This window comes from Indicator indicator, chromosome 5, assembly GCF_027791375.1.
Source record: "Indicator indicator isolate 239-I01 chromosome 5, UM_Iind_1.1, whole genome shotgun sequence".
NCBI lineage: Eukaryota > Metazoa > Chordata > Aves > Piciformes > Indicatoridae > Indicator > Indicator indicator.
In genome coordinates this window covers 21,764,992-21,777,064 of record NC_072014.1, presented here as the reverse complement: position 1 = coordinate 21,777,064, position 12,073 = coordinate 21,764,992, and the positions used below count along the sequence as shown (strand labels likewise).

At 37.8% G+C, this 12,073-nt stretch overlaps 1 protein-coding gene across 1 annotated transcript in view; it reads left to right on the top strand.

Annotated features, from left to right (window-relative positions):
- Positions 1-12,073, top strand: part of COL28A1 (collagen type XXVIII alpha 1 chain) — a 39,281-nt gene that overhangs the window by 25,984 nt on the left and 1,224 nt on the right. The window contains 13 exon segments of the mRNA XM_054381224.1: positions 30-98; positions 2,085-2,153; positions 3,820-3,888; positions 4,573-4,641; positions 5,982-6,050; positions 6,713-6,781; positions 7,602-7,682; positions 8,487-8,522; positions 9,625-9,661; positions 9,814-10,371; positions 10,981-11,190; positions 11,797-11,871; positions 11,957-12,049. Of these exon segments, the coding sequence (XP_054237199.1) occupies positions 30-98; positions 2,085-2,153; positions 3,820-3,888; positions 4,573-4,641; positions 5,982-6,050; positions 6,713-6,781; positions 7,602-7,682; positions 8,487-8,522; positions 9,625-9,661; positions 9,814-10,371; positions 10,981-11,190; positions 11,797-11,871; positions 11,957-12,049 (1,504 nt within the window).

Genomic DNA, 12,073 nt, shown 5'->3' with positions numbered 1-12,073 from the left:
AACTAGAGTATTTATTTTCTTCATTGCAGGGTGACATAGGGTTACCTGGTCATGCTGGACCAATTGGAGAACCAGGTTTTGGCCTTCCTGGGGCAAAGGTAGCTCCTAAAGTGGTAAACTATTTTCTGACAGAACTGTAAAATAAGGCAGGATTTCAGTGAAGCAACAGCAAATCACCCAGTATGGCCAAGTATTCAATAATTCCTAACGTGTGCTTTGTACAGCATTGGCAGAGTATAAGGATTCTCATAGACAGAAATCTATGGATCTTCCAGATTCAATGAACAATAAACTTGTACACAGCAGAGAACCAGGAGAAAAAAGTCTGGGCTTAATTGATGAGGAGTGAATACAGAGAGAACACCTGATACTTGTGATTACAACAGCCTATCTATAAAACTCAGTTAATTTTTATCAATCAGGCTCCTTTCCTTCATTCCTAATTTTGACACAGCATAATCCACAGACTCCAAAAAGATCTCAGGACATGGGCCAAACCAGCACTGTGAGAAGAGATGCTTTCAGTAGTGGAAGAAGAACATGAACAAGTAGCTACTCTCTAAAGACTTCTCTTTAGCACTTCTCTAGTATTGCCTGTTGCCAAGATTCAACTTTTGTAAGCTGCTCTTCACTCCAGAGTTGATTCTGTCTGATCATCAAGAAACTTGTGTTTCCCAAAATAAACCATATCTTGCCTCCTGCATTTTTATATAACTTAGTGAATTTGACAGCACTTTTGAGTATAGGGCTTATCCCTTGTTTTTTAATGAATTAAACATGGTAACAGAAGCATGAGAAACCTGTAACAATCTCTACCCCTTTTTGATCAGTTAGTGGCATTCAAGATTCTTAAATTAATTTTCTTCAGGAAGAGATGATGATGATGATGATGATGATGATGATGATGATGATGATGATGATGATGATGGTGGGATCACATACTTTTCTGGTACAGTCCACTAAATTCAGATAATTGCATGTTGCTCTATTTCTGTGAATCCAGCAGGAATCAACCAGCAGAAAGCAGGTCTTTTGCTCAAAGTTGCAAACCTCTCTTCAGCCTTGAGCCCTGAAAGCTCTTTCAATTGGGCAATACTGCCTGTTTCTATGACCAGGTTCTCCAGGTTTTGTTGTCTTTGTCAGTATTAGGGGTTTTGCTGTTACTTCACTCTCAGACACACATCTGTACTAAGCTGTACAGGGTAAAAATTTTACAGACTCATTTTTTAAAATTATTTTTGCATGGGCCTTTGCTTGTCACTGGTATGGATGCTCATTTGGGTAGCTAAAGGGACAAACACAATCTTGATCATCCATCCAGTTGTAACTCTGAGTAACTCACTGCACCATCCCTTATGGCTGGGAGGATTAAAATCCTCATAGTTTCCCTAGTAGATGTATTGCTGAAGTATTCCTGCTAGCAGAATCCAGGACAGGAAGCTCCTGTTATACTCAATAGCTTTAATGACGTTCCATATGATTATAGGAAAATACAATTCCAAAACACCACCACCACCAGACAAGAATCCTGTGATGGAAAACAAGATTTTTAAATTGGCCACACAATCCATGGTTGTGCCCTGCCCTACATCCTTTGTTTCACCACACAAACACACAGCATGTGCAGCAGCTACACAGAGTTTTCTTAATACACTGCAGCAATTTAACTTATAAGAATAACGTAAAGTTGCTACAGAGTAATTCAGTTCCCATGCTAGATTTTTGGCTGTCTGTCAGTTTTGCCCATTCCCCCAAAGCTGGAGTATCAGTAAACATGATAAAAATATGGGGATCAAGACTAAAGTCATTCCTTCTCATACACAGGCCACAAATGATCACAGACCTCTTGAAAATGGCTCAGGTTAGTGACTTAAGAGTGAAAGGTCCTGTAAATCTTCAGCAGTATTAAATATCCCAGTTTTAGTCCAGGATTAAAAACCTACAGTAACCATTCACACAGTAAAATATATTAGCAGAGAGAGAAATCAGCTTACAGTATATTTGCCAAGTTTCACTTACATGGAAAATTTCCTGCTAGCAATTCTATTTGGATTCACCTCAGATGTTTTTCCTGCCTTCATCAGGGTGACCGAGGTATGCCAGGACCACCTGGGCCCTTTGGTCCAAAAGGAGATGGATATCCTGGCCCACCTGTAAGTATATATACAATTTTTCTCATGTGAGTTGGGAATAAATAGATCCTAAACCAAAATGATTAGCCTCCATAGCTGACATGCTAGGAAAAAAATTCTGGTATAAAAGCCTAAAAAGGCTCCTCAGATGTGGAAATGCACTCCAGCATAGAAAGAAAAAGAAAAGTGACTCTGAAATAGTCCAAGACCTTCCGTTTTCTCCACTCCTCCTGATTACACAGTGTAACACATTCCAAGTAAGTATTTTTCTTCTTTTTCCTGTGGTATTTTTCCTGTGGTATTTTTCTTTTTTTTCCTGTGGTGTTTAAATCGGTTCCCTCAATATCCTGATGCAGGATACTCTCTTCTGCTCAATCATGCAAAATTTATTCTTGAATAGGAATATGGAGTTTGGCTAAACAGGATAGTGAGAGGGAAATTGATAACTTTCACAAACTGAGCTTTATGAATAAAGAACAGGAGTTGACTCTTAGTGGGGCAACCCCCCAGCCTTCCTGCAGTAACTGTAGTAACTCACATGTGCAGGGTCAATGGGAACAGGTAGCTACCCAACGAAACGAAAGATACAAATGGAGCAAACGTGCTCCTTTAAGAAGCATACCACCCACAGTGCCCTTGCAGAACAGGTACAAGGCTCTGCAGGAGGAACTGGTTGTGAGCAAGGATGAGGGGTCACAAAGGCCAAAAGTGCCACAAGGGCCAGAAGTGCTACCAAGGCCAACTTGCCTCAGGCCAGCCATGAAAACTGACCCTGAAAAGAGAAGCCCCCTCCCTGGAGGTTTTTAAGGCCAGGCTGGATGTGGCTCTGGGCAACTTGATCTAATATGAGGTGTCCCTGCCCATGGAAGGGGGGTTGGAACTAGATGATCCTTGAGGTCCCTTCTAACCTTAAATATTCTATGATTCCATGATTCTAAGCAGCTTTATCCATATACGTGGGTATGAACTCAGAGCAACACTATCTTCCAGAACCATTAAAAAAAAACAACTACTGTCCAATGAGCCAGAATTGCAAGCCTGAAGAGCAGTTCTGTCCATCAGGCTGTTGAAGGCAAGGAATTGGTCGATATACTTTACAACCCTTCAGAGAAGTCTACTGGTAGAGATGACCAATCCCTGGAAAAAGGATAAAGAGAAAAGGCTCCATCCTCTCACTTCCTTGCACATAGTGTGCAGCACTGACCTCACATATCAAGTCTGCTCAATAGCATGTCACCCTACGCAGTGAGGAAGTCCTAGGAAGATTACTGACTAGAGTCAGGCAGTTGGTGGTACACTAGCATTTACCTGTGCTGAACACAACAGTAGAAGTGCATGCAATTGCACATTGAGGAATACAACTTAATAAATACCAAAATGGAAATTGGAGTTCTATTTATCAAACTTCCTGATATTTTTGTGCAATCCGATGCAGAACTGCTTGTGCACCTATATCTTTGTATTAGACTGCTGTCTTCAAACATATATTCCTGCATGACGTGCAACACATGCACACGTCACTGACACCACTTCTGCCTTACCAGAGTAGAATTTAACTAACTGTAGAACACAGTGATCCCACTAAAAGACAATGAATTCAAGACACTACCATATTAATGTCAACAAAAGCATGTAGTCAATATGGCCATAAATTAAATTAACGTTATGTCTGTGCATAAAATTTCAGGGCTTGCCAGGCCCTCCTGGGATTCCTGGTGAACAAGGCCCAGATGGAATTGGACTACCAGGACCTAAGGTACAGACCTTAACTTGTAGACAACTAAATGCATTTGTGTACTCCATGCAGATACAATTCCTACCCATGGGTCACAGTCAGAAAACCTTTTTAATCTAGCTTTAACTTGTCAGTATATAAAAGATCCCATAGAAAATTTTGAAGATTCATTTGAGAACTCATTCTGATGCTAATTGAAGGATTACTGGAATTATACAGCAAACTGAAGGATGGACAACAGCTATTTAAATATGCTTAATGTCTCTTAAAAGGACATACATATTTTTCCAGTCTCCTCAAACCCCTATCTCTCTCAAGGTAATGCTAGGAAAAAAGCTAGAAGAGTGTCAATGTGAACATAGAGTCTGATTCAGCTGACAGGCAGTAAGTAAAACCTTGGGTTTATTTTTTGTTTGGGGAGCCTGGGACCCGTTTTATGATATAAGAATTGTAATTCCTGTATAACTATTGCATAATTGACTGTGCAGGACTTTAATATATTTTTAAATCATTAGTCACTCTTTATCCCAAATAACTTTCTTGTCCAGCCTACAGCATTCATGGCTTAGTATTGTTTAGAATTGAACTGTTCTGTCCAATAATTCTTCTCTCTTTGTCTCATTTAAATATAACAGATGTTGGGAAGTCTAGAGATTAATCAAACTTTGGTATTCACTACTTATTTTTGAAAGTATCAACTTTCAGGGTGATCCCGGTAGTAGAGGACCAATTGGTCGCCCAGGTCCCCCAGGAGAAGGCCTACCAGGACCAAAAGTAAGCCATCTAAAAATGATTCCATTCTCTATCTTCTCAAAAAGTCCCAGTCCTATAAAAATGTGTGATGATGCACACACATCTACGTGTTCTCTGTCTTCACTCTTCACTAGAAACAGCTAGGCAACAAATAAGACATAAGGAATACAGTGTCTTTATTTTCTAGAAAATACAATTGTTTCTGGTGAGCACCCATAAACCATGGCCTTTTTACTATTGCATATGATAAATTACAGAATGATAATCAGGCAGTGAAAATCAGTGACAAAACATTTAGCTGCTGCAAATGCTAGCTGCTAATTAGCAGCAAAAATTTCTTCAGACCTAGCATTGGTCAGAATTAATGGCCTGGAAAGCGCTTATCATGTCTTGCCTATATTACTGTTATAGCTACAGGCATACTGTTTTGTTGTTTTGGAATTAATTTCTCTTTTTCACTGCATAAAGTAAATCATCTAATAACCAATACGATGACCAATCCCTGCAAAAAGGATTATTTGTGTAATTATAATATACACCATGACTGGAAATAACTGTAAAGAAATTTTTGCTACGAAACCTCTCAAATTGGAAACTCTTATGCTCCTACTAAAGTCTATTAATAAAAAAGAGCTCTGTCAGAATGTAAATACAAACAAACTGAACAAGGTGCAAAGATTTTCCAATATAACAATGTATGACCTGCACAATATTGGTCCCAGAGGTTCAGTTCATGTTGACATGAAGGCTAGGTCCAGAGCTAAGCAGTGGTGAAGCACTTCTGCAGCTAGTGCTAGTCCCACACTAGCACAGGATCCTTAAAAATGAGGAAACTGAGAATTTCATGCAGGGATACTGAAACAGCAATATATTGTACTGTGTGGGTTTTGATTGCTTCCTATGTATAACATATGGAACTGAAATACTTCCTCTAGAATTCTTTTAAAAACTAGCTTATAAATTAGCAACCAGCATTTATTTTCAACACCACATAGGTTTTACTGTGTAAGATGAATGGTGATAAAAGATAAAACAATGATCATCCTCTCTTAAATCTTAATTCAGTCACTGGTGTCCCACCAATACAATCTGTCCTTTAATGAGATGTGTATCTCTACCAGCAAGGTGATTCATGTTCCATGAACATGAAGACCTGAGAAACTCCTTTGAAGTATAAATGGATTTGAATAATCTGAGATAGGATAAAAAGTCTTTGTCAGCTAGAGCAATCTTATCCTCACTACTTATAAAAAGACATCAATTTTATAGAGGATAGACAGGAAGTTACATGGTTGTATAACAATTAATTGTGCATTTTTATTATGAATATTGTATTTAACATATACAGTGTTTCTTTCTAGGGAACCATAGGACGTCCAGGGCCACCTGGCTCTCTGGGACCTCCTGGTGAAGGTATTCAAGGAGTTAAGGTAAAAAGACTCATTGTCTTCAATATTTAACCTGTGTTGAGGGGTCAGACCATCAGAGTGTTCTGGTTTCGAGCCTGCAGATAGCCTCAGGCTAGAAAATGAGAATAACAACACGAGCACCTACAATGTTCTGTCTTTACTGCTGTAAACAACAAGCCCAAAGGTGTGTGTATTGAGGGAGGAGGAAACAGGGGTATCTTTTATCAGTGAAAGATAGCCTTACAAAATTTGAAACACCATTCCCTCTTCCCCAGCTCTCATGCTCACAATGATAGTAGTTATGTGAATTATGGCAGAGAAAGAGTTTCCATCCTGAATGTATAATATTAATTTTCCTGTAATATATACTTATACTCAAGGCATAAATCAGATGAGAGAGATTCTAAAGATATAATTAAGAAAGGAGGAATGAGAAGGAATAAAATGGGATGTAAAGAAGGAAAGGAGAATTAGAACCAATATGATCACGCTATTTTCAATATTATATATCTTTAGAGCAGACATACTAAAAAAAGATCTTGATAAATATAAGCTAGCTACGACACTGTCTTAAGTGCCTCAAGACACTTGTGCAGTTTGAAATACTTTCTCTTGGAACACTTAAAACTAATGCATGATTAATTCCTACAAAGGATTAATATCACTACTTGAATTATCATTAGGGGGAACAAGGAATTCAAGGATTGCCAGGACCACGAGGCCCTGCTGGAGAAGGGCTTTTGGGACAGAAGGTATGATACCTAAATCAGAGATAATGTCCTAGACCAAGCCCACTTACTGAAAATGCTCATTGCAGCCAACTCTCCCTGAAGGCATGTAAATTCTGTGAAAAGAGAATTAGGGATCTGGGAAAATCTTGGTCATTCACATGATCATTTAAATATTTGATAGAAGCATCTCTTTCGTTGTGCCTTTTTTTAATGTCATGTGAGGCTTATCTTCTAATGTAATTAGAAGAAATATAGATATTCGATTTAATGTAATTGCCTTTCTTTTACTCATCCACTATGCAAAACTTGGGGACTACATCAATGTTAAGAAAAAGAGAAATGTAGGTTGGAATCAGTTTTTGGAAGTCATCACATCAGCTCAAAAAGGCTGTATGAAGTCTCATAGCCTACTAAGGATCAAACAGGCAGGTACTAAATCACGTTTGCTATCCCAAACTCCTGTAATAGGCCAAAATGATTCTCAAAATTATATTCCAACTATTCATTCCAACCATGCTTGTGTTTCCCCTCAATTTTCCTACTGTTATCTTATTTTCTCAGACATATACATCATCATCATCTGCCAGTATCCCATGAAACTCCTGTCTGCATGTACTTCAGACGGTTCATTGTTCAAACTGCTATGTTCCCATAAAAATACTTAGCCAATAATACAAGTTATTAATGAAATTCACAAATACTACTTGATTTAAACACCTCTAAAAGATTTCTAGCTCATGTCAGAAGCTGAAGGTGAATTTGATGAAGGCAGCTAGAAAGGCTAAAAGTGTAATAAAAGCTGACCTACACTTTCTGTTTGCTTACCAACATGGTTTTAAAGGGAGATCGAGGAGCTACAGGTGAAAAGGGGAAAAAAGGAGAAAAGGGTGATGTGGGTAACCCTGGTTTATCTGGAGAACCTGTAAGTAACTCAGGTTTATCATGTCTGTTTTCTTAAACTGCTTAAAAGTGAAGCTGGGTATTGCGTTCTTCTTGCTATTTAACTACATATAATCTGAAATACTTAAGAAACTGAAACTGTGAAAACCTTTAAAAGCATAAAGAAGACACTTCCATGGTGAACACCCCACTTCCACATACATGGTTTCTTTCTTAAGGCAGTGAAAGGCAATTGCCTTATTTTAAGACAAAACTATGCAATAGGATTCTATGGCTACCAACTGTAGTTCAGATTTTCCCTCAAAGCTGATGAACAGGTGAAGGGAGAAAAAATGGTAACTTTTGCTGATAGGCAGGTCCCCAAAAGCTGGAAAGCAAAATGCAATCCCCTCTATTCTGACATTTGTATACATTAAGTAGGGATACATAAACACCACTGCCGTTCTTGCCCTTACAGTAGCCCTATTCAACTCACATGTGATGAAGCAAAATTCTGATCATTCTAGGGTATCAGGCAGGTATACAATCTCCTGAGAAAGGAAACAAACACAACATGGTAGACAGGAGAGCTTTGCAGATTCTCCCTTTGTAATGTAAATTGATAATCAGTGATACAGTGGGAGATGTGAGGTCATCCAATTTCCATAAAAACCTCACCATCTTAGAAGGTTGTAGATACTGCATGCACAAGGTAGTATCATAAGAACACTACTTTTTTCTAGCCAAAGTTAATGGCCAAATATTATTCTAATAATGGTATTGATGAAGTCGTATTCTGAAGGTTATTACCTAATTGCAGTAGCTTAATTAACAATCACTGTTACAGGGCAAAACTGGACCAAAGGGAGAACAAGGCCTGACAGTAAGAAAATTCCATTATTTAAATCCCATTATGGCAAGATATAAACAATACAAAATACTATCAGATGAATTGTGTCCTATGTTAATTATTTTGGAAAGAGCTTTCTAACTTGAAGTGGTCTCAGTAATAACATAATAGGAAACCACACAGAAGTTTGACTTCTGAAATGGAATTTAAAGTTCCTGGTGATTTTAGGTATTTTTCTGCTACATGTTCTTTCACAGTTAGTATTAGATGACTCAGGTGGGTACCTCTTGCAGGAAAGTGTTTTTTTTTTCCTAAGACTCCAAAGAGCAAAGGTCTTCAAACCTGTCACGGTCTGGCATGCTATAAACTTAATTATACTTCTGGTAAGCCTAGACCCAAATTCAGTGAAGCATGTCAGTGAGTATATAAATACTACTGAGCTTTATGTTGGAAGCTGAGCAGCTGTAGCAAAATCTTGTATTTAGAAGACTGACTCACTGCCAAATGTCATGCACTTCAAAAAATGTAATGATTGCTCCAATAATGAGAAACTCTTTATTTGCATGTCACAGCAGCTCTCACTTTTCTAAACAGCTCTGAAGGCAGCACCTTTTCTTTTTTTTTTTTTCCTGTCTGCTGAAAGCTGGGAGTGCCAGGCACACTAGAATTTACAGGTCCCGATTTCACTCTGTGTTGACACTCTCTGTCATATGCCAGTTCACTACGAGCAAAATGCTTCCTGAAGTTGGATCTGTTTCTCCACTCCCAAAACATTTTAAAGGGATATCCATATTATTCATATCCTAAAATATAATTAGGTTTTATGTTTTCTTGAGAACCACATCACCACAAAACATTCTTTACAAAACAGTAGTTAATTGTTTTAGACAGGTGTCTTCTGTGTTGTAAAGTTAGTGATTCTTACATGCCATATAAAATAGTATATTGCAAGATGTGAGACTCATTCTAAGCTTGGAAGGTCAAGATTGGAAGTTAAAAAGTGAGATTTTTTTTTTAAAGTTCCTGTAGGACATAGATATTCATTCTAACTAAAATCTTAGGTACTGTCAATATCATATCTCATCTAAAAGAGCCCAATTGTAAAATATTTTTAATTTGATTTTTTCATATCCAGAGAGAAGATATAATTAAGTTAATTAAAGAGATATGTGGTAAGTACTCAAGAATTCCAGATTCTATTTTTCTTCATTACATTTACATTCTTCTCCTTTTCCAAAGCATACCAAGTCAAGTCATCATGATCTATTTTGTTGGTTTTTTGGTGGGGTTTTTTGGTGTTTTTTTTTTCTTTTTTTCTTTGCAGGTTGTGATACTAAATGTAAGGAAATTCCTATGGAGCTTGTATTTGTGATTGACAGCTCCGAGAGTGTGGGACCAGAAAATTTTGAGATTATCAAAGACTTTGTAACTGCTTTAGTGGACAGAATAACTGTAGGTAGAAATGCTACCAGAATTGGCCTTGTGTTATACAGTTTAGAAGTTCAGCTAGAATTTGGCCTCAACAAGTATACAACTCAACGGGGTGTTAAGCAAGCAATTAGAAAAATGCAGTACATGGGAGAAGGCACTTACACAGCAACTGCTATCCATAAGGCAACCCAGGAAGGATTTTTTGGTGCTCGAACAGGAGTGCGGAAAGTAGCTATTGTGCTAACAGATGGCCAAGCCAACAAGAGAGAAGCTGTACGACTAGATACTGTCGTTCAAGAGGCTCATGCAGCAAACATTGAAATGTATGCTATAGGAATTGTAAATACTTCAGATCCAACACAACTTGAGTTTGTACATGAACTAAATCTGATTGCTTCTGATCCAGACAAAGAACACATGTGTCTTGTTGATGACTTTAATACCTTACCAGGTGCGTTCATTGCAGTTTTATTCTGCATGATAGCTGATGCTTCCCAGAAAAGGGGGGGGGAGGGGGGGGAAGAGAAGGCATTGTCTTTGAAGATCTATTGTTTTGATGCTGATTTGGGTTACAAGGTGCAAAGATCCCTTCTTTTACCCAGTCACCATTATAGGGCAATGATTCATGACACCAACAGGGAATGTCACCTACAGCATAGGAAAACAGCTGCTTAAACTAACTTTGGAAGCTAAGGACTCATGCACTATAAATCCAGTTATTCACTTCCATCAGGAAATAACTCATTTTCACTGGGTTACTTGCATGGGCAATGTAAGCAGTTACTTTCCCACCCCCAACTAGTAGTTGGGACTAAGCTCAGATGAACAACTTTAGGTGAATTCATTGTATTTTGTGACATGTAGAGAATTTACAGGCTGGCAAATTTGTAACAAATAGAAGCCATGGTCCAGAGAGCCTGGAATAACCTTCTTAGATGCATATACGTAATCCAAAGGAGTACTGGAGTACACGTGCATTATTTACATGTATAAATAATCCAAATTTTTTAAAAAGCGGTGAATTCCTCAGTATGAGTTTTTTACTTCTTTTTTTAAACAGATCTGGAGTCCAAATTAGTCAACCAGTTTTGTGAAGATGAACATGGTACCTTAATATACAACCATAATAGAAATGGGGCAAGCATAAGTGGATCATCTTTCCATTCAGTATCTTCAAGTTCTTTACATTACATACTTCAGAATAACAATGTTAACAGACAGCCACTTTCAGTAGAGATACCTGGAGTATCTACAATAGAAAGTCCTCTGAGTCTTGGTGATCTTCCTCAACAATTAGCTCTGGTATGAAAATTCAGCAGGCTTTAATGTGCTGAAGTTGTTTTATACCTATACCTCTATCCTTCCTTCTCTGTTGCCTGATGTAATATGTAACATTCCCCCTAATTTTCTATAGGACACACTGTAATAGCCCCTTGGTTGTTCCAAGTAAGAGTTCTGATGTCACATCCAGGCATTTATCTAATGCCTACAATTTATTCCTGATATTGTTACAAGGATTATTATTTTTGTACTTAATACAGTAATATTTGTGCCACAGCATAAAACATAACATTACTAAAATGCAATTGCACTGTAACGAATTAAGCTCAAGAACAGTAATTAAATTCAAATACAGTCCATTTGTAAATAAAATTCTATAGAGTTAAAAATTATATATATCCCAGGTTTAGGACTGAAAATCCTCAAGGTAAACCAACCAGGTGAGGTTAGAATCCTGATTCTTAACACTTAAGTCAGGGTAAATGGGAAAGAAGAATCATTTGAAAGCATCTAAGTGATGAAGGGCTTGTTCACTCTGAGATACTTCACAAGATCTGAAAAGCAAAGAAAATCAAATGCTTATTTCAGACTAAAGGACCTCCTGTGGTGGTAAATGAAGAGGAACAAGAAGAGGTGGAGCAGTCATCCTTACAAACAGTGGACACCAGAGGTATTTTAATCCTCATTCATTTCTTTGACTGATTTTGGGGCTGATCAAAAAATAAATGTCTCCTTCTGTTTCCTTTCAGCTGTAGCTGTAGTACCATTATTGCCATTGAAACCATCACCATCATCACATAAAGTGATGACATCATCTTTTGCAACTGCAGATCTCACACCAAGATCAGGTTATAGATCAGAACTAGGTTTTC